Source organism: Sinocyclocheilus anshuiensis, unplaced genomic scaffold (genome assembly GCF_001515605.1).
Source record: "Sinocyclocheilus anshuiensis isolate Anshui unplaced genomic scaffold, SAMN03320099.WGS_v1.1 scaffold346, whole genome shotgun sequence".
NCBI lineage: Eukaryota > Metazoa > Chordata > Actinopteri > Cypriniformes > Cyprinidae > Sinocyclocheilus > Sinocyclocheilus anshuiensis.
The window spans coordinates 617512-643040 of NW_015546048.1; the positions used below are offsets into that span (position 1 = coordinate 617512).

The following is a 25529-nucleotide window of genomic DNA, read 5'->3' on the forward strand; positions in this document are numbered from 1 at the left end:
CCTATATATCACACAAATGACGAACGAAGCAGATTTTAATGACAATAATCTCCACAAAGCAATCACACTTTGAGAGTACTTTCATCATTATTAGTCGTCACTCACTTAATACGCACATTTCATGGCCAGAATGCATGTCTCTAATGTGGTTATCAGTCAAAGCTCCAGGAAATGACGCGTTCATCCGTCTATGTTCTGATAAATCCCACATCCACTTCCAACTTTAAGATTAAACTCGCCAATAAATGCAAATATTGTGCGTGCGTGCGTGTGCGCAAGAGAGAGAGAGAGAGAGAGAGAGTGAGAGTGAGAGTGAGAGAGAAGAGGGAGAGAAAGAGAGATCGCTGCGATCCGTTTCTGTCCATCACTCACACCAGCAGCAGCAGCACCAGCTCGGACCTTATAAACTCTCCATCCCAAATCCTGGAATATCAGACCGAGAATAATGAAATCGGACATAATGTGGATTTATCAAGCTCTTCTGTGCGTCTTACTTTCTGTGGATGTGGGTGAGTGACCAGCGCGTAATGCGCAAGTGAAGTCAAAGTGCGTTATTGATTAACTGATCGTGTTTTAAATCGTGTACAACACAATGCAATTAGGTGACTGTTAGATTGCTTTGAGAAATATTACATAGATTAAACAGAAGTTCATGTTATGTATTCATGACTACTTCATGTTGTTTTTGAAAAGTGATGTGCTTGTTTATAAATGCATTTTGAGGGTAACTGTGATTGTGAGGATATTGGATATTATTTTGTGTATGTCCTGCATTTAAGACTCTCTTTTTCTCGTGCAAAAACTTACCATGGTGATCAAATGCCATATTTACTGCAGGCATACTCTAGTGAAACTACTACAAGCCATCAGTGTCCTCACAAGAAATGTACAAAATGACAAAAATATTCCAGAGGTTCTTCCTCTGTCTGAAGGAGGTCTCGTATTAATGACAAATTAAACTGTAATCTCTCACTCCCAATGCACTAAAATTGGGTTTAATTAAACTTTATTACTTTTGAATGAAGTTTAATTGTTGCAAAGTGGTTACGACCAGCTGTAAGTTCATTGCACTTCTCAGCCGCTTTGAATGACTTTACTGATGAAGAAACTTGAGTTGAAACTCTAAACTCTTAGAAATGCAAGATATTATTATAAAGATGACATATTTACAGTGTATAGTAGAAACTATGGTTATCATGGTAAATTGTTGGAAGGTGAAGGATTGCTGAAAAAGGAGCTCATCTTTTTCTCCACACAGAGTGACTGAGGGGTTCGTTTGAGTTTAAATCAATTTAATAAAAGAAAATCCTCCCAACTTTTAGGTGGAAAGCTAAAAATACAAATAAACAATCCAAGGGGTTTTTAATATAATTATGTTTAGGAAGCTATAGTTTTCATACTGTCCCCATTCACACTAATGTATATTTGGTTTGGATTTTACACAAATCCATTGACCTTTTCTCATGTTTCAGTCTCATAAACTGAAGCCTGAAGATGTTACATGCATCACGTAGAGCAGAGGATATGGGCTGGTGTGGCCTAGTGGTCAAAGATCTGGGCTGGTAGGTTGTAGGTTCAAATCCCTCAAGTGATGATCCATTCATTACCACCACTGTGTCTTTTAGCAAGACATTTTTTTGCAGTATCATCCTCAGGAGGCCTGAAACTGCGAAAGGTTTATAAAAGCGCCAACACATTCGCTACTTTCAGTCCTGTTCCACTGAAGAAACTGATGCTGAATACCAGTGACATGCATCGTTAGATGCGCTATAGCAATGCAACAGACCCTTCCCAGTGTGCACATTTCCCACAATGGGCAAAAGCACATATGGGGTGAATGGACTCTCTAAAGCGGGCGTTATCGACGTGCTGTGCAACATCTGGACAGAGCCGTTTCTCCCGTATTTCACCATTGCAAATATTCACCGGACCAGATGTGCGGCGTAAACACAGAACGAGAAGTTCTTCAAACTTTCACTGAAGCTTTAGGAAAGGAAAGGAAAGGAAAGGACATTAGTGAGTCAGACTGAAACCATTAATGCTGATGTTTCTCTGATGCCCGTCCTCATTGCTACCATAAACACCATCCCGTTGTTATTTAAGGAAGAGATTTAGCCAAATCTAATAAGCATCCTGGAGATAAAGATGCCCCCGACAGGCCAGAAAGAGGAATTTAAAGGAGTCTAATTGGGGCGCTGAAGGAAAAGATCAATGTTTGAAGAGCAACTCGATGAAATCCAGATGTGTTCAGATGCGGCCCAAACATTAATAATGTGTTCTCACCAAAACCGCTTTAGCCACAAGAGTTCGGCAGGAGATTCGCCAGCACTGCACGTGTCTGAAACAAAATGAGTGTTACCTTACACCACTGATTTTCAACAGTTTACCAAATCGCTTGATAATCAAGGCACCGGGCCCAGGACTACTGCGCAGAGCAGATCCAAGTTCATGCCCACGCTGAGTGAGATAACAGCATATGGGAGAGATATGTAGACTTCTATTATCAGTTTTTAAAAGGGATAGTTCGCCCAAAATGAAGCAAGCATGCCTGTCAAACTTAAAACTACATTAGACAAAAATAAAATTAGTCCATGCAAACTTGTATGCTGCATTCCAAGTTTTGGGAGTCAGTTGATAGATTGGAACAGACTGAAATTTAAGTTATTCATTGGTAACATTTGTGATTCAATGATTCTTGAACAATGATTCCGACAACAAATTGTTTAGTCCAATTTGTGAGCAACTGAAATGTTTTTGCCACCTTAAAGGTGCAGTCACATTTACTGTTGCGTGGTGAAATTTGCAGTCATTCCAATAGGAATCCACGTGATATAGAGTTTCTTCTGAGGGCGAATAAGTTCCCCACACAGATTTCGCTCAAGTTCAAGTTGGTTATGCAAATTTGCCGTGCTGACCAACAGCATACCAGAGGTGTGCTTCATACATCTCTGCACTACTGACAATGGACCTACATTCTTAAAAATAAAGGTGCTTCACGATGCCATAGAAGAACCTTTTTGTCTAAATGGTTCCATAAAGAACCTTTAACATGTGAAGAACCTTTCTGTTTGACAAAAGGTTCTTTGTGGCGAAAGAAGGTTCTTCAGATTACAAAAAGGTAAGAAAGAGATGGTTCTTTAAAGAACCTTTGACTGAATGGTTCTTTGTGGAACCAAAAATGGTTCTTCTATGGCATCGCTTGAAGAACCTTTTGAAGCACCTTTATTTTTAAGAGTGTATTTTTGTGTCAAGCCTGGAATTAGCTTAAATTTCGCAGATGTGACCTTAAAGGCCTCAGTATATTCATGGCGAAGTTTTTTTTTTTTTCATTCTTCGCTTAGGGGTAAAAAGAAGTTTGAAATACATTTGCAGTGTTATACTGTAAGCGAACATCCCGACTCTACCCGTAGTGCTGAGAGAAGCTCTTTTCCAGCTCAGCAATTTAGCGACACAGTGTCACTTTCAATTTCTGCTATAAAGCAGCTCTTCGGTGTGTTCATGATTTTACTCTCGGACATCTGACCTCGATAGACTGAACAGAAGAAATTAACAAAAAAAAATGTCACATCAAAGAAGGCGGAGCTATAAACCAATCATAGTTCGAAGGGGATCACCAGTGGAGCTAATTTTTCCAGAAAGTTAGATATGGCAAGTTGTTTCAAACTCCCAAAACGAACTCCAAACAAACTTTGTTATGGCCTGATTTTATTTGAAATGACATCGCACCAGTTTGTTCCTAGCTTTCGCTTGAATTATATGGGGCCTTAAGCCCTTACAGTAGTAGTTCGCTGTGGAGTCCATATCACTGTAAATTAGGTAGAAGTGTGCTTTGAAGGTCTGCAAATGGATCCTTGTGAGCAAGCTTGTGAACTACAAATGTAACACCTCTGTTGACTTCACAAGTCCAGAAGCCTCAAATACACAGTGCATGAACTCTCTGACTCAATGGTCTGGTTCCTGCCGTTCTCCAGTTAAAGGCACAATATGTAAGATTTTTTAAATTAAAATATCCAAAAACCACTAGAACAGTGTTATATATTTTGCTGACTCGTGTACTTACATTATCCAAAATGCTTCGAAGAATGTTTAAATCCAGAGAAATAAGCAATTTTAACTAGTGACACGGACCGTGTCCATAGTGTCATTGTGTCGCCTGCCAATGACGTCATAACCCCTCGATTTCCGGTTTTGTTTTGAAGAAAACATGGATACGCCAAAGACTCTTTAATATGTTGTGCGTTTTAATCGACCGGCGACGACCGCACAGAGTAGCATTATAACAGAACTTTCAAATGTATCTAGTATGATAAAACAGCGCTGCTTTACCCCCACATACGCACGAGCCTTTGTCTCTTTGTTTATTTTTAATACGCGCCCTCTAGTGGCGAAAATTACATATTGTGCCTTTGAAGCTCACCGTTGGGAAGATTATCAGTGAATAATGTCTTACATTTCAGTGTGTTCCTCACACAAAGGATTCATATGATTCAGAAGACTTGAAATACTGTGCATGAGTTGTATAAACTACTTTGATAAGACAATAGGAGACAATAATGACATGTTTTGGGTGAACTGTTCCTGTATGGTCAACATTTAATAGTGCTGATCAGCAAATAAAGAGTGTAAGGAAGATGTTGAACTTGAAAACACTAGAAAGATTATGGATATGTTTTAGTGTGGGAGTTACAATGTGAGCTTTGCACATGAATGTAAACTGACTTCGGGAATGTCCTCGAAGCACCAGAGTGCAGTGAATCATGAGAGTCTGGGCCCCTCTCACTGGCCTCTCATTCATTTCTGCAGAAGAGACAGTCATAAAATAGCAACCAGAAACCTGATTTTGCTAATGTGAAAGGATATGAATGCTGATGACTCTAGTTATGTTTACTCTGCTTGCTTTTGTTTAAGACCCTTTGACATCAAAGAATCTTGAAAATAATGTATCACATTTTATGCTTAAAAATATTAAGCAGCACAGCTGTTTTCAACACTGATAATAATATATATATTTCTTGAGCAGCAAATCAGTATATTAGAATGATTTCTGAAGGATCATGTGACACTGAAGACTGAAATAATGACTGCTGAAAATTCAGCTTTGCCATCACTGGAATAACATTTTTAAATTTATCAAAATAGAAACAGTTATTTCATAAATATAATATAAAATATAAACAGTTGTTTTAAATTATAATAATATTTCACAATATTACTGTTTTATGTAATAAATGTAGCTTTGGTGAGCAAAAGAGACTTTCAAAAAGATGTAAAAAAAAAAATCTTACAGCCCCCAAAATTTTGAACGGCAGTGTGCATAATTTTAAAAACCAACTTAGAAAGAGGATGGTTATTTAAATTTCAATAAAGCGAAAATTCAGGCAATTTCTTTATATGTAGCCTATTAAAATGTATTGCTGATGTAAAACAAACATTTAAAGATAATACTATTTAAAAAGTAATTTCACATCACACGCTAAAAAGGGTAAAATCTGTCAAATTATATCAGTTTTACGTCACAGAGACACAAATTGGGCACAAATGGCACCATTTCCCGAGAACGACCCTTCTGATAATGTGTGTGACAGCTCCCACATGTATGAGATTACAAGTGTGCATGTACGTGTGTTTTAAGTATCTGCATATGTGTTTGTGTTTAATCTCCTTGTCTCTTTTGTTCAGAGTGCAGGAAACAGACATTGCAAAGGTATCAGAAAAGTGAAAACAGCCGGCTGCTTTGTACAGACTGTCCAGAATCTCCTCGAAGTAGAAATCTCTCACTGGATGACTGCGCACGCAAATGCAGCAAGAGCAAGAAGTCCTGCAGGTGACACATGCACATGTAATCAAACAAACACACAAGTTTAAAGGGATAGTTCACCTAAAAATTACAATTCTGTTATCATTTACTTACCATTTATTATTTATGTTGTTGTTGTTGTTTTTTAGTGTTATTTTGGTTTATACAGTTGACGTCAATGGGGACCAGTGTTGTTTTGAACCCCAATAACTGGACAAAAACATTCTTCAGAATATCTTCTTTTATGTTCTGCAGAACTTAATTTGTTATTGTTATTGTTAAAGTTATACAATGACAATAACAAATGAAGTAATCCAGGTTTGGAATGACATGACGGTATGTAAATGGGAACAGAATTGTCATTTTTGGGTGAAAAAATGGTTTAACAGATGAGACCCTCAACTGATCCATGTAGATCTCTGACCCAACAGTTGTCTTTAGTTTTCTCTACTTGACTCTTTACAGGACATTCTACTTTGACCACATAAACAGGAAATGTCACTTGCTTCCCTTCGACCGTTTCTCTGAAGGCGCAAAAAGAGAGCGAAAACCCAATTATGACCTTTATGAGAAGAAAGGTAAATATTTGCAATTCACTTTCAAAGAAGTCCACTCACACTTGACTTTTTACTTTTATTTCTTCTGAAGTTTCCTGTAAACCTTTTGTTGTAATACCGAGCAAATGCCAGTCGTGTTTGTTTAGATCGCTGGCTTTAAGTGTGAAATGACTCCTTCCTATGTATAAAATGACCTCTGTCATTGTAAACAACACATGCTTAAGACATTTGGCAGCAAACAAAGTATAAGAAAGCATGATGATAAGTGTTGACGTTAACAAGATGCCATATGTTTATGTTTCCAGCAAGAACTGGAGTTGAACATTTAGATTTATGCCGTAATCGACAGTAAAACTCTTGCTTGGAGACTTAAATCACCTCAGGATGTCAACGAAATGTATAATCTGTAAACATCATTTATCGTTTCAGATTATATGAATATCTGTGTGCCGTATGTTTTCCACAGATTATGTGAGAGAGTGCATCATTGGGTCAGGTGTCAACTACAAGGGAAGAAGGTCATTCACAAAGACTGGAATTACGTGTCAAGCCTGGAATATGTCCATCCCACATGAACACAAGTAAACATTTAATTTAATTTAATTTAATGTAAAAAAAAAACCAAAAAAAACAGAAAGTTTTTTTTTTAGTTTCATTTTTTAGACAGGCACCGATTAAAGTTCCCCTAAAAATTTGTCTCAGCCAATAGAAACATGCGCCAACATGCTGCATTGTGACTCGTCTTTGTTTCTTAGTGAATCGGGTTTTACAACAATGCAACCAGTGCATTCAATTAAAGCACAAACAATTTACATTAGTATAAATAGCATATCATTTCTATTTACACTTTGTGTGAATAGCATCTATCACTGTTTGCACTTGCTAATTGTTACAATTTACACTGTGTGCAAACATTATCTAACAATATTTATACTCTGTATAAATAGTATTTAAGATCTGTTACACCGTGTAAATAGCATCTACCTTTTTTTTACACTGTGTAAATATCTGGCGCTAATAAACAATGCTATTCATAGTGAATACTTGCTCTGTCTCTTAAACCACTCACTCCTCTGTAACTCTCTAAACTTCTCATTTGCAGCTTTCATATGGTCTCTGACAGCTAGCAATTTTCGCTATAGTCCTCACTGTTCCTAGCACAGACTTAGCCATTAGCTGTTAATCGCCACCAGCATGCTGTCTGCCAACAATCGCTGATTAGTCTGGACTGCAGATGAGATTGCTTTCAGGCCTGGCCGGTTGAGAGTCATCTTTCTGACAACAGAAGTTAAGTGGGACTGTACGGAGTGATGCCTTGACTGCGTGAACACGAGCCAATCTGTTAATGTGGTCAATTGTTTCCAGGTTCTTGTTAGCCAAGATGTTATTAGCTCTACGAGTTACACTGCTTACAAGCTGTATAAAGGTTTTAGAGGTGAGAGAATGAAAGAAAGATAGAGAAAGAACGAGAGGAGGAGGATTTATGGACTGAAGTCATGTTCTGTCTGCCCTCCAGCTGAGCTCACAAAGCCGCAGACACATTAAAATACGAGCAGCATTCGAGACTAGAGCACAGATGCTAATCCAGACATTCTCTTCCCCATGGATAACAGTACTTTCCGACTTCGAATCCCTTCGAACCTTTTTCCATGTGATAAGATCTTTTTCCTCTCAAACTCAAGCTTCTCAATCTGTCCACCAGCACAACATGTCCACCTGCCCCATCCATTCGGCCAAGCCAAATGGGGAGACAGCAGAAAACAATCAGAGAGAAGGTGATAAGATCCAAGTAAATCTTCTCTGAGAAAACAAAAAACACAAGCCCTTTTTCTACCAACAAGGTGTTGGTGCTGGTTCCAGAGCCGGTGGGCAGCCAACAGCGACCTGCTGCCCTGAAATGTCACTTTTTGAGATGTAAACCTTTTGTACAAACAGAAACGAAAGGTTTCCAATAAATGACCAGTTTTGACCAGTGAATTGCATTCAGAGTGCAAGAGTATCTGTTGGCAGCCAGAGAGAAATAGCTGGCTAACATCTGTTAGCACAACATCATTAGCTGTAGAGATCTCAGGCCTCATGTGGAACCAGCCACAAGATCCAGATGCAGGAATACAGTCCAATCCAGCACTGCAAGCCTTTCAAAACCCAGTTGTTTAAGCAATTCATCTGCTCTGCATGGCTTTTGTTTAGATGGTGTCCTGATTTGGTGCCATTCTAACTTATGTTGATGTTTTAGAAGCAACAGGATTTTTCCAGATCATTTCAAAGGTTTGGGTTCACTTAGATTTAGATCATCAGATAGCATCTGTTGGGGCACAATATGCTTGGTTTACATGGTTGTTAGCTGGTCCAGGCTGGTTTAGACGATTGATTCAAGTCAACCTGGTAGAGGGTTCCTCTAATCCTGCTCAGAGTTTAGCTCCAACCCTAATTAAAGACACCTGAGCAAGCTAATCACAGAGTTACTAGAAAGTAGATATAGGTAGGTGAGTTCGATCAAGGTATGAGCTAAACTCTGCAGGGCAGTGGCCCTCCAGGGCTGGATTTGAGGGTACCTGTGGAAGACCATCCATACTGCTTATTATATATAGCAGTGATTCTCAATTCCAGCCCTGGGATACCACTGCTCTGCACACTTTGTATGTCTTCCTTATTTAACGCACATGATTCAGATCATCGGCTCGTTAGGAGGGAGATCCATGAACTGAACCGAGGGCATCAGATAAGAGAGACATACAAAATGTGCAGACCAGTGGTGACCCAGGACTGGAATTGAGAACCACTGGTGTATAGGACTGTGGGACCTGGTTGACCAGGGGTGTCCAATTTTGCTCCTGGAGGGCCACTTTCCTGCACAGTTTAGCTCCAACCTTCTCCAACATGCCTGTTCAGAATTATTTGTAATCCAGAAAACCTTGATCAACTGGTTCAGGTGTATAAGGTGGCCCCTCCAGGAGCAGTATTGGACACCCCTGTGGTAGACCCTTTTGGTCATCCTGTAGAATGTAGACTATCCTGGTGTGGACCTCTGCTGAAAGACCACCAGGTTTCTTAAGCTTGTTCTTAAGGTTTCTTAACATGTGTCATCACTACGACACACCCTTTACGGCATTGGTCCTGCCTTTTTTTTCCACACTGGGCTCGTTCCAGGACTGATTCCGGCAATGTTACTGGGCCCATCCCGGGGCCTAGTAACATGTTTGGGTTCACACAGAAGTCACTCTGGCAAATTTCCGGCATTTTTCCGGGATCAACGCTCTGTGTGAAAGGGGCTTTAACTAGCTCCATCAGGTAGCCAACCAGCTTCACAGGAATGACCATGCTGGTCAAACTGCTTCATCTGCTGAGTTTTTTCTGTTGAACAGCATAGCTATGCAAGTTCTCAAGCTGAACCAGCACTAGCACAAACTCAAAATTCATACTTGTCTAAGCTGATATTTTTGGCTAATTGATCTGAATTGTTCAATCAATATTCTAAAAGACCAGGGCTGCGTTTCCCGATAACGGTGTCTCTTAGCGCGCTACGAAGACTCTAAAGGTACACCTTAACTAGGGGTATACCTTTCCTAGGTGTGTTCCCCGAACTATACCTTAGGAGGCTGCTTAAGATATACCTTTTTACGTGCGACGTTACCAGGTGCTGTCCATGGCGGTGGTGCTGAATTGGTTGATATCCATGGCTCGAGAATCGATTATTCATTCTATGCACGGGCCGCTTCACTGCGTTATGTGAGAAAACAGTGTTCTTTATAAAAGAAGTGTTTATTTTAAATAACGACATGGAACCTTTTCCTCTTAGAACACAAAGAACTTGCGTGAAACTTTTACTTTCGCTTTGCAACATACATCATGTCAGGGAAGAAAACCAAAAAATAAAATTATATTCCCAGAGCACATCCCAGTGGTCACCACATAAAATACAAGGGAAAAACATGAGACACTGCTTAATAATTGAACATCTTCTAACAAAAGACAAAACAAAAACAAAAAAAACATAGGCCTACACAAGTCCAAAAGAAAACTATTCTGGTAAGAGTGCTTTCCAACAAGAAGAACTTCAGTTCAAATTGTATTTATCAGGACTCATGGGATCTTATAAAAATAATCAAAATTGCAAACTAAATCCATAATATGGATATATTTTATATAATTTTGAATTGAATTGAATTGAACCCGCAACCTCATGCCCAAACCTATGCCTTCGCTGCCTTTGAAAGGGTCATTTATATTCTCATAATATATTTTCCATAATGTCTTAATTTACTCCACAACCAGGGTTGACTGCCCAGCAGCCGCATAACATATTGGTGTAAATCACTAATTTCTGTTATTGGATGACCTACTCAATAAAAACGCAACAGGAGAAACATATAATCAACAGCTAGTACTATTGCGGAGAAAAAGAGAGAAAGAGCCGCCAGCAGCTGAATTTGTCTCGGCAAAATCGGAGCAACAAGTCAAGATCTAAAAGCTGCTGAATTTGCTGCTGTGCCGGCAGTAATAATAATAAATAAATAAAAAATAATAATAATAAAAAATTCTAAAGTTTTAGTGCACATATACACTATATGGCTCCACGGACGGCATCATCTTTGATTTTGCACAACTATTATATTCGTATAGAATGAGACGTAAAGAAATGTGAACTGTCAAAAGTGATAAGGAATAGCTAAGAGTGGTCCAGACCAACCTTACGAACGAATGACTTACAGAAGGTATACTTAACTAAGAACGTTTCGGGAAACACGTATTAACGTAAAGGTACAACTTAAGGTATAACTTACGAACGACGTAGCATTAAGAAGGTTTCGGGAAACGCAGCCCAGATCATTTTATGTTACCAGGTGCTGTCCATGGCGGTGGTGCTGAATTGGTTGATATCGATGGCTCAAGATTATTCACTATGTGCAGGGGCTGCTTCAGTGCGTTATGTGAGAAAGCGGTGTTCTTTATAAAAGAAGATTTGATTAAAAAAAAAAGACACAGAACTCTTTCCTGTTATAACACAACAAACTTGTGTGAAACTTTTACTTTCGCTTTGCAACATACATCATGTCAGGGAAGAAAACCAAAAAAGAAAATTATATTCCCAGAGCACCTCCCAGTGATCACCACATAAAATACAAGGGAAAAACATGAGACACTGCTTAATAATTTAACGTCTTCTAACAAAAGACAAAAAAAAAAACATAGGCCTACACAAGTCCAACAGAAAACTATTCTGGTAAGAGTGCTTTCCAACAAGAAGCACTTCAGTTCAAATTGTATTTATCAGGACTCATGGGATCTTATAAAAATAATCAAAATTGCAAACTAAATCCATAATATGGATATATTTTATATAATTTCGAAATGAGTGCATGAACCCGCAACCTCATGCTCAAACCTATCATGAGTATCACTAACTGGCAGTATGCCTTCGCTGCCTTTGAAAGGGTTATTTATATTCTCATAATATATTTTCCATAGTGTCTTAATTTACTCCACAACCAGGGTTGACTGCCCAGCAGCCGCATAACATATTGGTGTAAATCACTAATTTCTGTTATTGGATGACCTACTCAATAAAAACGCAACAGGAGAAACATATAATCAACAGCTAGTACTATTGCGGAGAAAAAGAGAGAAAGAGCCGCCAGCAGCTGAATTTGTCTCGGCAAAATCGGAGCAACAAGTCAAGATCTAAAAGCTGCTGAATTTGCTGCTGTGCCGGCAGTAATAATAATAAATAAATAAAAAATAATAATAATAAAAAATTCTAAAGTTTTAGTGCACATATACACTATATGGCTCCACGGACGGCATCATCTTTGATTTTGCACAACTATTATATTCGTATAGAATGAGACGTAAAGAAATGTGAACTGTCAAAAGTGATAAGGAATAGCTAAGAGTGGTCCAGACCAACCTTACGAACGAATGACTTACAGAAGGTATACTTAACTAAGAACGTTTCGGGAAACACGTATTAACGTAAAGGTACAACTTAAGGTATAACTTACGAACGACGTAGCATTAAGAAGGTTTCGGGAAATGCAGCCCAGGTCTGTCCAGTCCTGCTTCTGGAACACTCTGCAACATTCTTTTCCAGCCTGTTCCAACACACCTGCCTGGAAGTTTCTAGCAATCTTGAAGCCCCCGAATAGCTCTTTCGTGTGTTTTAATAGAGTTCGAGCTAAACTCTGCAGGACAGTGGCCCTCCAGGAAAATGGCTGGACACCCCTGAAAAAGACAATTTGAGCTGGTTGATCACAATAACAAAATTTCTGTTTCTAAATGCATTCCCTCTCTTCTTATTTGTATATTTATTTATCAGTTTCAAGCCTGCAAGGCACAAAAAGTTTGACCTGCGACAGAACTTCTGCCGAAACCCAGACAATGATCCAAGTGGACCCTGGTGCTTCACTGAACTCACTGAGACTCGGCACCAGGAATGTGGGCTGCCCCTGTGTTCAGAAGGTTAGAGATGACTTCATCAATACTATATAGTACCGTATGTCAGTATATTTGTGTTTGTTGTCTGCATGATAGTGCACTATTGTGTGCATTTGGTGTTTGTAATACCTGTGTGCATGTGTGTTTGTAGTGGAGTGTATGAAGTGTAATGGGGAAACATACAGAGGGCCCATGGATCACACAGAGAGTGGGAAAGAGTGCCAGAGATGGGACTCACAGAAACCTCATAAACACACCTACCAGCCTCACAGGTACATATTCACATGTACACACAGACACACACACACACCCCAACTGTGTGTTTTACAATATGCTCCTTTGTATCTGTATTTATAGGTATGTAGGTAAAGGCCTGGATGACAACTACTGCCGCAATCCCAATAATGACGTGCGTCCGTGGTGTTACACGATGGACAAAAACACACCATGGGAGTACTGTATAATCAGTGTGTGTGGTATGTTCACTTTTCCACCTTTCATTCTATAAAACATTTGTCATTATATTGTTGAATACTAATCAGAATATTGTCTGTCTTGACTTTAATTCAAGCTAAATGTTTCTAGCGCATGTGAAGGAAACCACTCTCCTATTGCAGATACTTGTATGTGTGTGTGTGAAATTTAATTTAGCCCAGGGATTGTGTACAGGTGCACTGACTTGTAAATCTTGTGGTTCAGGTGTTACTCCTGTATTTCATTCATGGCATCTTTCCAATGGAAACATTTTTCAAATGCTGATGCTTGGAATTCCTGCCATTCTCTCTCCCTTTCTCTTGTTCAGACTCCGATAATGATGTGGAAGTGGAGGTGACCACCTCTTGTTTTCAGGGTCAGGGAGAGGTTTACAGGGGTACAGTCAATGTGACCCCTGCAGGTGTGACCTGTCAACGCTGGGACGCCCTCTTTCCTCACAACCATTCATACACACCGCACAACTATAAATGCAAGTGAGTCATGCTACACTTATGTTTTTCAGGACACCTTAGCATGTTGCTGTGTGGTTGCTAAGGTGTTCTGATGATTTCTAGGACTGTTAGGTAGTTGCTGGGTAATATAGCTAAAAATATATAAAATATTAAAATACATATTTTATATATTTCTTACAGCCTTTTGGTGAACCTTAATTACCATCAAACAGCTACTGAAACCAATTAGATTCAGACTAATTGATGAAATGTAGAAGGCATGTTTTCTACAATGTGTTTTGCTAAATTTGCATTTTCAACAATATACAGTACAGTAATATTTACCTGCATTCATTTTAAATAAAACTTTTTAATATATAAAACGTCACATGGAAAAAAAATCATTTGAATCATTGAATCAAGAGTTTTGAATCAGTTAAGTGACAGTTTGATTTATTTTTTAACATTGTCATTCTAGCAGGTTACAAGTCTAATGATGCCTTCTTTAGGAAACTTAATGACCAAATAAAAAAATGCATAAAATTTTCACAATGATGCTTAATTTATTTTTACAGGAAAAACATTGCAAATATACAGTATTGTAAATATTTGAAACATTGCCCTAGTTGCTAGGTGGTTGCTTACTGGCGAAAGTCGAAAGAAGCAAATTCCAAGTTTTTTCAATATTCTAGCTCCTAGTTATGGGCTAGGATTTGGGGTTTGCTCACATCTGACTGATCCTAAACCACTACTGACATCCTGAAAAAGAATAAGCAAGAAAAATATACATGCAAAAATGATTTGACAAAATTGTTTGTGTTTGTGTCCCACCCAGGGATCTCAGGGAGAACTTTTGCAGAAACCCTGATGGCTCTGAAATTCCCTGGTGTTTCACAACAGACCCAAAAGTACGCAAAGCTTTCTGTACCAACATCCCCAGATGTGAGTCAGAGAGCTCTGACAGCACAGGTGAGCCCACACACACACATCTTACACACTCTCACACATGTATTGCACCGCATGGCTAGGAATCATGAACCATGTTTAGCCACATAATGAATTGTGTTGTTCCAAAACGCTTAGCTCATCATAATTTACAAGAATTTTAATGATGAAAGACAAAGATGTTTTGCGCACAGGCGCCGTCATGGACGTATGGAGACTGCCTGTAAAGATCTGGCACCCAGCTCAAGTGTGGTTTTGTTCTGGGTACCCTCACATTCCCCTTCATCTGTGTCACACAAGCAGTAATAAAAGAAATAGATTATTCTGTACAAATTGTGTAGTCCGTTTTAAAATTCTGTTAGAATAATCTCTTGTTTTCATGTACTGTATGTTCCAGCTTTGTGTTTCAAAAGACACATTTCTCACCAGAAGAGTCCCTTTGAGGTTTCAGGTCAGAGAGACAGGGCAGTGCCTCTCTGGATTCACTCAAACTTCAGTCAGATGTTGGCACAGACAAAAGCTTTTTTCCCTTACATGTTTGCCAACCACCAATTGTAAAGTGGCCCCTGACGTGAAATTGGCCCTGCCCCACTAATAAAATGCTATTTCAAACATGCTTACTTCATGACAGCATGGATACAATCAGCAAATCCATAAATAATCTAAACATGGAGCTTTGAATAAGCATGGATTTTACTGAAGGTACATGCATGTTTATATTTGTTGACATTGTTATCTTTATGTCTGTTTTATCTGTGTCCTAGAATGTTATGAAGACAATGGGGAGAGTTACCGTGGTAATTTGTCGAAAACAAGATCTGGTATTCCTTGTGGGCTGTGGTCCGACCACACATTCAGGTACATGTTTCCATGAAATCACTGAAACCATTAAAAGCTACCATGTGTCATTTTTTTCAAAGTCAAAATACGCCTTATTCCAGTGTTCAAAGAAAACGTCTCAGGTTACTTATGTAACCATGGTTCCCTGAGGTCCCCCTTCAAACTCATCGGCCAGATCCACCTGTGATCCACACAAGCTCATTCGCTTCCGTGCCTCAGCAGCGGCGGGTCCTGGATCGCGGGAAGCAGATGGCTGCCCCTCTTTCCTCGAAAAGAGAGACAAACGAGAGCGGAGCTTTTTCCCTTGGAAAAAATGCTCGCAGTGCATGCCGATTGCCCCCTCGGAGACATCGCGTGCGTGCTCTTTGCCCAAACAAAACAACGCATAGATCGTGTGTGTCATCAGATGTTAAACAACGTCAACACGGATGCACACATCCTTAAATGCTTTGCTAGTGCTCGCCATAATGAGATAAATAGAGATCGCTCTTACCACAGAAATGCACGCTTCAAACAAAACAGTCAATGAAGACGAAGAAGAGAATGATGTGTGCTCCCGGCGCCTATTTATACTATAGTCGCACCGGTAGTGACGTCATGGCTGTCGCCGGCCAACGAGTTGGTGTTTTTTCAATGTATGCTTCAGACACGGGTCACGACGAGGCGTTCCCCATAGCGACCCCTAGAGGACGCAGTTCGAAGTTCCCATGAAAGGGAACCTCTGGCTGCCATTGTCCAAAATCATAAGTAGGGCTGTACACTTAATCAACTGTGTTATGGACTAGTGTCAATTGAAAATATTACACTGCAAAAGACTATTTAAGCTATTTAAATATCTGTATCTGTTTGAATGAGCAGCGCAGGTCTACACTACAACCTGCCAAAATAAAAGTTTGTATTATCTTGAAGAATTGATGACAGATATATATTACTATTGTACAATAGAATGTACTCCTGGTAATAATAATAATACAATTTATTAAAACCTTATTTTTTAAGGAATTTTGTAGAATATCAAATATTTTTCATTCATATTTTTAATTTAAACCTCTGTTTTGCAGCTCAAAAATAAAAGCAATTGTGAATTTTTCATTAAATCGTTAAAGCAGAACAGATTTTATAGGGCTCTAATAACCTATATGGAAACAGTCAATATTTTTGAACTTCCATTTGGTAATACTACAGAAATGACACGCTTGACAATTAATGGAGCATGTCCATTATAGAGAGTACTGGTCAGTCAATGTTTGTTTCTCAATGACAGATTTTTTTTTAATTTAAGAAGCTGTAAACACTTTCAATGCTAATCTTTTAAAAAAGGTAGTTAACTTAATTATGCAATGAATTGAGAGAAAAAACATCCAAGATGGCCGGCAAATAAGCAAAATGTTGATATAATATACTATAAAAAATAATTATTTCAATGCTCAATATTAAGTTATCAATTAAAAATGGCAAAAATTTTAAATAATGACTGTTTTACCTGAAATTTGTGTATTTTATCCAAAATCTTAACAGATATTGTGTATTGAGTATTGTGTCATTCATCTTGCATCGCCTTCACTGAAATCAGTTGTGAGTGTTTTGTGCTTTTCCATGTTTTACATTATGGCACCTGACTATGTAGATCACTCCAGTCCAAACCGTCCACGGACAGTGTCAGACCATCACGGAACGCGGACGGCCAATGTATTCTTTGGGCTTTGGTCACTCACGATGTTCCATTCTAGTTAGAATGCTGCCTTAGAAGGCAGCTGTCTATCTAGGCAGTGAGGCAGTTCACTAGGTTTTGAAATATTTAATGCTTCTTTGCACTTTTGCTCTCTCTTGGGTTCCTGTTGACTCTTGTAACCAGAACCACTTCTTTGTAGAAGTTATTTATTAGCAGTGATGTTGAGTTTGCTTTGAAAGGCAGTTATCAGGCAGTATTACAACATTGAAAGAGAACTAAGGGCAGTGATAACAAACAGAAAAGGGAGAGCCGGGCCACTCATATTCATCATTGATACACTGAGGACAGAAAATACCACACATTGTTCCACGGGAGACAAATGCCCCATAAAGCAGCTCGCTCAGCATCCTGTAGTCCCTCCGCTCGGACTAAGCTGTTAACATTACTTAATTTACAGGAATTTTAAAAGCCAAAATGGCACAGACAGATGGACATGTTGCAGGAGTGACCTCTGACCCCAGGAAGTGCTGTCCCCCGCTCTCAAAACACGGGCAGATCAAAGCCAATCAGCTTCTTCAAATGGCGTCCAGCCAGTGAGTCTGCCTCACTTGGGGTCGAAAGGTTGTCTCTGAGAAAACCCAACGTTGGCTTGTTCAGCGGTCACTGGGGACAAGAAATTACCTCTCCACTCTATCACTCTTTGCTTCCTATACATTTTTCATTCTGGGTTTTCAGCCCCTGCGTTCCGAGGGCTGTCTGTCTCGCTCTAGGATTTATTTTCTTTGTAAGTCAACTCTGTAGAAGTCGCTTGGCGTGCAGTTTCACGCTGGCTTGAGGACAGGTGGTGTAATACGCAGAGCCGCACTGACAGTTCTGAGTTCATACTTTCAAACTTTTATGGGTGCTGGAGGGATGATTTTAATATGATTCCTTCTTTGAACATCTTGTCACACAATGACATACGAGTCAACATTTCCATTTCTCTTGTGCTGGCCTGTTTCTCTGAACTGAGTAGCTGATTTCCTGTTCTTTGTTTTTGTGTGTGTGTAGGAGAGACACGCAGTCAGCGAAGGCCAGCGCGGGCTTAGAGTTGAACTTGTGCAGGAATCCAGACCGAGATAAGCACGGGCCATGGTGTTACACGTCCAACTCCTCCATTCCCTGGGACTACTGTGGACTAGAGCGATGTGAGTTTCCTACTTCCTGTTTCTCTTCTCTTTTCTTTGGTTAAAAGACCAGTGTAGACAAGCATATATCTACCTGTCTGTCTGTATGTCTATCTGTCTATACCATACGTCAGTTTGTATGCCTTTGTATACTTCATCTGTCCATCCATGCATTGTCAATCTGTATATTTATCCATCCATCCGTCCATTCATCATTTTGTCTTTGTTCTATCTTTATGTCTGGACTTTTTCCCTGTACTAGTTAAAAACTACATGTATAACTGTTAGTTACATTAATTTATTCGATATGCAGTAAATTTTCTACTTCCCTAAATTCCTTTCCTTGAAATTCTACATTCTACAACCTCATTTCAAATTCAGGAATCCAGTTGGAAAGTAAAACACATTCTCAATGTAATTCTGAATGGCACACAACTCTGGTTATGATGACAGACAGGGTCTCTTGACCTCCATGCCTGGGGTATTTTGTTATCATTTGTAGCTTTCAAAGCCTGTTGGATATTATGTAGTGAGTTTGTGTCTGTGGTTATTGTTTCCTCGAACGAGGCGTCACACTACAACACCAGACAGTTGCAATCCTCTTCATCTATGTGCCCATGCAGCTGTGTCACTGCAGCTGGATTTTTATAACTGTTTCATTCAGGCACGTTTGTGATGGTCAGCTAGTGCATGTTGATGAATGAGATGCTGTTTGTGTAGGCTTGGCATTCGACATCATAATAGGAAACATGTTCTGGGTATAGTTCCATAATTATACAGTATATAGGTTTATCCAAATTACATTAGATTCTTTTTAAGTTTCAACAATATCACCATTTTAATTAATGAAAATTTGAGTTTGTTTTTTTTTTTTTTTTAACAAGGGGTAATATGCACATCAAATGTTTAATTATAAATATTTTGTTTCTGGTTTTGAGTGCAAACTAACATTTAATGTCTTTATTATTCAGGTAAATCAGTGTCATCTGATGACCATCAAAAGAGTAAGTTTATATCAATTCTTTTTAGCAGTGGGTTAACTGGTAACCATGCAGTGGTTCTCAATTGGTGGGTCGCTGGCCTCTTGTGGTCACAAGCACCAAAGAAAAAAATATGCTAAATGCAAATAATAAAATAAAACAGAATAAAATCATATAAAAAAAATAAATACGAAATAAAACATTTAAGCACTAAGCAAAATAAAGACATATCTACAAGTGTCCTATTGATTTGTATAGACTCAGATGATTCATTTGCTTTGCTTTCACAAGCTGTACATAATTGTCAATTTCTTTTTTTTTTTCAGCCTGTTATTTTTTCTTATTATTGGGCCTGCACAGTTTTGTGTTTTTATGTTCAATGTCAAATCTGGGTCCGGAAACCACTTGACTATGATATTCTATAGTGCATATACATTGTCTTTTTTTACTGTACTATATTTTTCATGAAGTCTTCTCTAACAGTTACCTCTTTTGCTCTCAGCAGGTGAAGGACCAAAACCATCTTGTTTTATACACAAAACCACACGGATTGTTGGGGGGATGCAGGTACAGCGGGCAGAGGATGGAAGCTGGGTGGTCAGCATTCAGAAAGGGTACACACTTCCTGTTTGATCAGTATGAAGTATTATGTATAATCTAAGTCACTCTAGAGTACTGTGATGTTTTAAATGCATATTAAATATACACAGAATATGGTAACATCTAAATTAACTAGTTTTATTCAGATCAAAAATATTATATAACATAGACGAAAGAATGTAAATGCATTAATTTCAATCATGACAAGTTTCAGAATAGTTTTAGCATGTTAATGGACATGACAATGTTAAAGTATTTGTTCTTGTTGGACTAGATTTGCTATGCACGCTGCTGCAGAGCAAGTATGGACTTGCTACTGCCAACATATACACACTGCTGCTGCATGAATAGGCATATAGCCTGGATCTAGGCAGATCTAGACAGGTGGAGCTGGGGGAGGTGGAAGGTTTTAGAGAAAATCTTATAGTGTGATGCAGGACCAGCTTAGAGCTAACTGATGTAGACTATTTAAATGTTGAGCAAGCAACATCATAGTCTTCAAAATCAGCAGGGGCCATTCGGCTTGTGCCATGTAGGAAATGATGTGATTGCAAGCAGATTGCATGTAAACCCATACAGAGTTTCATGACTGAACTAGATATTTATACCTTCAAAACTAATTTCATAGGTTAAATCAGGTAAAAAGCTTTTTTTAGGTAAGAATTGCAGCACTTACAACACTCTACATGTATAGCATTACAATATAATTTAAGGAAAGTACATTTTCTATCGGAAAAAAAAGTTTGAGAATGAGCATAACATATACTTTACAAAATGTCAAATTTACTTGTATTTTGTATTGCACATGTTGAGTGTCTTATTAAAAAAGGTTTAAAAACATTTGCAACTTATGTGGAACACTAAAATATTGTTTGTAGTTTAATGTTTTTTTTTGTTTTTGAAATGGCATTTTGATTTAGGATATTTGGCTAAAATAAGTTTTAGTATCTAGAAAATTCAGAAAAATATGTGATATTTATAGCATGGGCGACAGTAGTTCTTGTAGCCCTAACGACTCATTCTGATTGGTTCTCCTCCTACAGGAACAGACATTGGTGCGGTGGCTCTCTCATCAGAGAGGAATGGGTTCTGACTGATCAGCAGTGCTTCTCTACCTGGTAATCCTTCCATTCAACCCATCTTACATCCGCTAATAACTAGCCACTCTCTCTTGGCAATACAGACCACATTTGACTTTTCCTCATTCTTGGGTGTGCATGATTCTGGCCCGTCCCGGCCTTGTGTTCCCATCTGTCAGTTGATGTTTTCTATGAGATGTGTGGCTCCAGAGTTTCCGGTTTTAGAGAGAGTAGTGACAGATCCGCTCAAGTTGTGACTGATGGCTCTCTACTCTGTCAGTGGTGCATCTGTTTAGACTCCGTGTTCGGCTGCATGATATATGTCTGTGGATCTGCTTCAGTGACACTTGAGTGAAAACCTGCTGGCTCTGTTTAGTTTGAGGGGGGAAAGGGGGACAGAAGGAGAACGAGAGCGTGCGTGTCTGGCTTTTAGATCATCTCTACATTCCCCAGATCCGCTCCCTGGTGGGTTCAGCTATCTTGTGCTTCGCATGAAGGCACAGGCAGGGCTGGATGCTAGAACTGACCTATGTGCCTTGATCAGCACTGGAGATGACTTTACCAGGGACGCTCGCCAACTTACATATGTCACACTTGTAGAAAGTCTGCTCCGCTTCATCTGCGATCCACATCAGATTATATATGTTCAGAAGGCTAAAATGACTAATCAACATTTTACTCTGATACTCTAGTTGCATATTTTAGTTGACATGTAACTCATGTACTTGACATATATGCTTATATATATATATATATAGTGTTTCTTGCGCGTTCCTCAGCGTTCCTGACCTCTCGGAGTACACCGTGCAGGTGGGGCTTCTTCATCTTAACGCGTCCTCCGGCACACAGGGTCTCCGGATCGCACATGTGGTCTGCGGGCCTGAGGGATCCAACTTGGCCCTGCTCAAACTCACAACGTAAGTGCATTTATCCATCTGCCCATTCATCTTTTCATTCATCCAGCCATCCTTTTGGTAACTCACAGTCTTATGCCCAGGCCTGCCCCTCTCTCTGAGCATGTGCGAACTGTGCTGCTTCCTGTCGCAGGATGTGCTGTTGCAGAAGGCACCTACTGCCTCATGTATGGCTGGGGAGACACTAAAGGTACTATTCTATTCTATTCTGCAACATTGGCTACATTTACATGTGCACCATTAATGTGATTATTTCCAATAATCAGAATAAAGACTTAATTGTAGTAAAATGGTTACATGCCTATTTTTTTTATTACTTAATTCTTAATCGCATCAATTCGATCAAAATCTCATTATGATTTTCCATACAAATGTAATCATTGTTAAACTGTTAATTTCAGTTTTATTTTTTGGTTGGAAACCCCACTCCCCCCAAAAAAGTATTTTAAATAATTACTACATATTTCTCTGGTTATAATATGCAAATTGCAAAATAACAAAATAGAGTCTGAAGGGTTCAATTATGTTCGATCAAAGTATTGTTTACATTAGGTAAAGTTTAATCGGAATGTTGCTTAAATCTTATTATTATCTCATTATGAGGGTCAATGTAAACATAGTCATTGTTGATTTTATTTTTGGGTTGAAAACCTAAAGAAATGTCTTTTAACTAATTATTACATATTTCTCTGGTTATTATATGCAAAATAATTGAGTCTGAGGACTGTTGAATTATTACAAAAAATTATGAATATCCAAGTGATCCATTGTTAATTATTCTTTACTGTTTGCATTCTGTTTCGACTCTGTTCTGTGAAAGTTACTATATGTATTTTTTTTTTTTTACATTAAATAAATTTGATAATATTAATATTTCTATTTCATTCCTACCTTTTTTCCTTCCTTTTTCCTTCGAACTAGTGCTAATATAAACTGGACTTTAAAAACACAGCTCCAGAATGCATTCAGATGGTCTTGATAATAATCCCAATGAATTATGACCTCTTTTATTCATGTTTGTATCTTGTGGAACAAGAACAAGATACACAAATATTTAATGTGACTCTGCATCATTAAAATACACACTAGCACAAACTAAACATTCTTTGCTCATATTTAACTAATTTTTCCAAACCCGTGTTGAGTTATTTAGACACATAGGGCCAAATAAATAAAGGTAATTGATTTTGCATTCAAACCTTTCCAGACCATTACATTTCTATTAAAACTGACCCTTAGACCTCTCTGTTAGGCACAGGTCATGAGGGCAGTCTGAAGTTGGTGAGGCTTCCGATTGTCAGCAACAAGAGGTGTTCTCAAAGCCACAAGGGTATTCTGCCCATTACAGAGACTAAAATCTGTGCTGGAGGCAAGAGAGACCAAGGTGTTTGTGAGGTACGAGTCAGTTCCTGGTTTTTGAGGAGTATCGTTTCAGATGACGGTGTTTGTTTCATGAGTGTGACCTCTATTCTTATCGATTCACCTCTTACAGAAAGACTACGGTGGCCCATTGGTGTGCCAGGAAAGCGAGAGCAAGGTCATAGTGGGTGTGAGCATCAACGGCCGCGGATGTGCCGTCGCCAGGCGTCCTGCCGTCTTCGTCAACGTGGCCTTCTACTCTGAATGGATCCGCAAAGTCTTCAAATACTATTCAGACATGGAAATAAGTTCCTAGATTATTATATTTTCCACAGATGTGGTGACTAGAACTCATGGTGCATTACGGTTTTTAGCATCTACAGCATATGAAGACCACGGTTGCTGTATGATTGGTATACAAACAACTTGGAGGTCAGAGTTTGGTTTGTTTTTTAGCTTAAATTAAAACCACTAGTACGGAAAAGGTGCAAGACTATCTGATGTTTTTGCAAACAAACTGCAAAAATCTGACATCAGACATGATTTTTTTAAACCAACAAATGGAGGAAATGACAACTTTTAAACTCTCTGGGAGATTGTTGTGGCTGGTGATTTAGCCCTCATAAATGAAGGACAGATGGATAAATGAAGAAAGAAAAACAATTAGAAGAAACTGGTGTTAATCCACATGAACATATTTGTCTCAGAGCAGAAGTTGTTCTAAATGTCATTCCCTGGAGATACTTGAAGATGGCAATAAGTCGACATTTTCAGACAGGACGGAGCTTTTGTTTTCACTGGGGTGCATTTTTCAGACATTATAACTTGTTCACATCTGAATTTTCTTCAATGTACGTCATTTTAAAGGTTTAAGGTGCAACATATAAGGACAGTGTTCCATATCACTGTTCCCAAAACACCATTTTCAACATCAACCACTTCAGCTGTCTTCACCGCGGTTGGTATACATGCTTGAATGGGATGTTATCACACACCACCAGAAGGGTTCAGTGACATTCTAATGTTTTGCACCTTGCCTTACTCCAGTTTGGAGCATTCTGTGGCCCCTTTGGGGCTGTTTCGTGTACTGCACTCCAAAGAGTGTGCTAATGTCACTCTGTACATCCATAGGTCTTATAGATCTGAAATTACAAACATCTGAAGGTCTTTCCTTTCACATGGTGTAATATATCTGTCGTAAATTTTATATGCAGTTTGTGAAGTATTTATTAATGTCTTTTATAGATAGACCAAAGTCATGGCATTTCATCCTCCAGAAGTGTTTATTGTGTTTAATCTGGCATGTAGATTTGAAACATAACATTTGTAAACAAAACAAAAGGACAATATGTCTTTAAAGAACAATATTGGGTCATAGCAGTGTTTCAACTCGAATATGGCTCCCTGAAGGTTTATAAGCCGCACATTTGTGCGTCGTCCATGTGGAGGGTCTTTTAAGTCCCAGTTTAGCCAAGAGTGCAAAGATACTTAATCAAACTGCAGTACTAAATAGAGTAATACAGTCGACAACAGGCAGGGTAACTGTTTTAACTAATGTTTATTGCCTTTTTTAATACGGAAATTTATTGTAAATATTATGTTCGCTATGTATATAAGGTGCCTGTTTTTTTTACATTTTATCAATTTTTACACTTGTTTTTGTATTGTTAACACCGGTTTTGTGATTTTGTGCGCTGCTGCCATCAATGGTCTTAATATTGAATATCTAGGCTGCTGTTATTTTGAACACTTTTTATAGACTGTTTTGTATTTTCAACTTTTAAAATGTAAGTAAAATATACCTGTGGCATTTTTTGTTCCATTTGTAAATAATTAAAACCTTTAAAAAAAGTTGTTTTTTTGGGGGGGATAATTTAAAACTAAAAAAGCACATAGCAAAATGACTAAAACTTAAAATTAAAAATATATTTTTTTTATATTTTGAAAATATTAAAAAAGCTCATTCAAAATATCAATAAATTTACATTTATGCATTTAGCAGATGATGTTCTCCAAGGCGACTTACAAAAGATGAACATAAGCAATACTATAATAGTATATAGATAATACTTAAATAGCACTGCTATTAAATGAAAAATGGCTGATCATTTGATGTTCTAATGTATTGTTACTTTCCATGGCCTAATGGTTTCCATTTGCCTGGATCTGATGTTTCAACCCGAGTGTGTGTGTGTGTGTGTGTGTGTGTGTGTGTGTGTGTGTGTGTGTGTGTGTGTGTGTGTGTGTGTGTAGTGCGTA

General features: G+C 38.5%; 1 protein-coding gene across 2 annotated transcripts; it reads left to right on the plus strand.

Moving 5' to 3' along the window:
• The first annotated feature begins 389 nt into the window (after positions 1-389).
• hgfa (hepatocyte growth factor a) lies at positions 390-24429 on the plus strand. Of its 2 annotated transcripts, none has more exons than XM_016500234.1 (18): positions 390-509; positions 5680-5824; positions 6263-6375; positions 6821-6935; positions 12671-12813; positions 12941-13061; positions 13147-13265; positions 13592-13757; positions 14551-14684; positions 15425-15518; positions 18223-18359; positions 19310-19342; positions 19821-19932; positions 20962-21036; positions 21777-21914; positions 21995-22101; positions 23164-23306; positions 23404-24429. In XM_016500234.1, exons 1-18 carry the CDS (start codon positions 446-448, stop codon positions 23584-23586), a joined length of 2142 nt encoding a protein of 713 aa, XP_016355720.1. In that variant the 5' UTR covers positions 390-445; the 3' UTR covers positions 23587-24429. The 2 variants fall into 2 exon arrangements, with proteins under 2 accessions (XP_016355720.1, XP_016355721.1); XM_016500235.1 differs by having other exon boundaries at positions 19824-19932.
• The last annotated feature ends 1100 nt before the right edge of the window (positions 24430-25529 follow it).

Coding starts and splice junctions, on each gene's coding strand:
- hgfa (XM_016500234.1), top strand. CDS start 446: ATGAAATCGGACATAATGTGGATTTATCAAGCTCTTCTGTGCGTCTTA. Junction 5,825..6,262: donor AAGAGCAAGAAGTCCTGCAG/GTGACACATGCA, acceptor GACTCTTTACAG/GACATTCTACTTTGACCACA. Junction 15,519..18,222: donor TGGTCCGACCACACATTCAG/GTACATGTTTCC, acceptor GTGTGTGTGTAG/GAGAGACACGCAGTCAGCGA.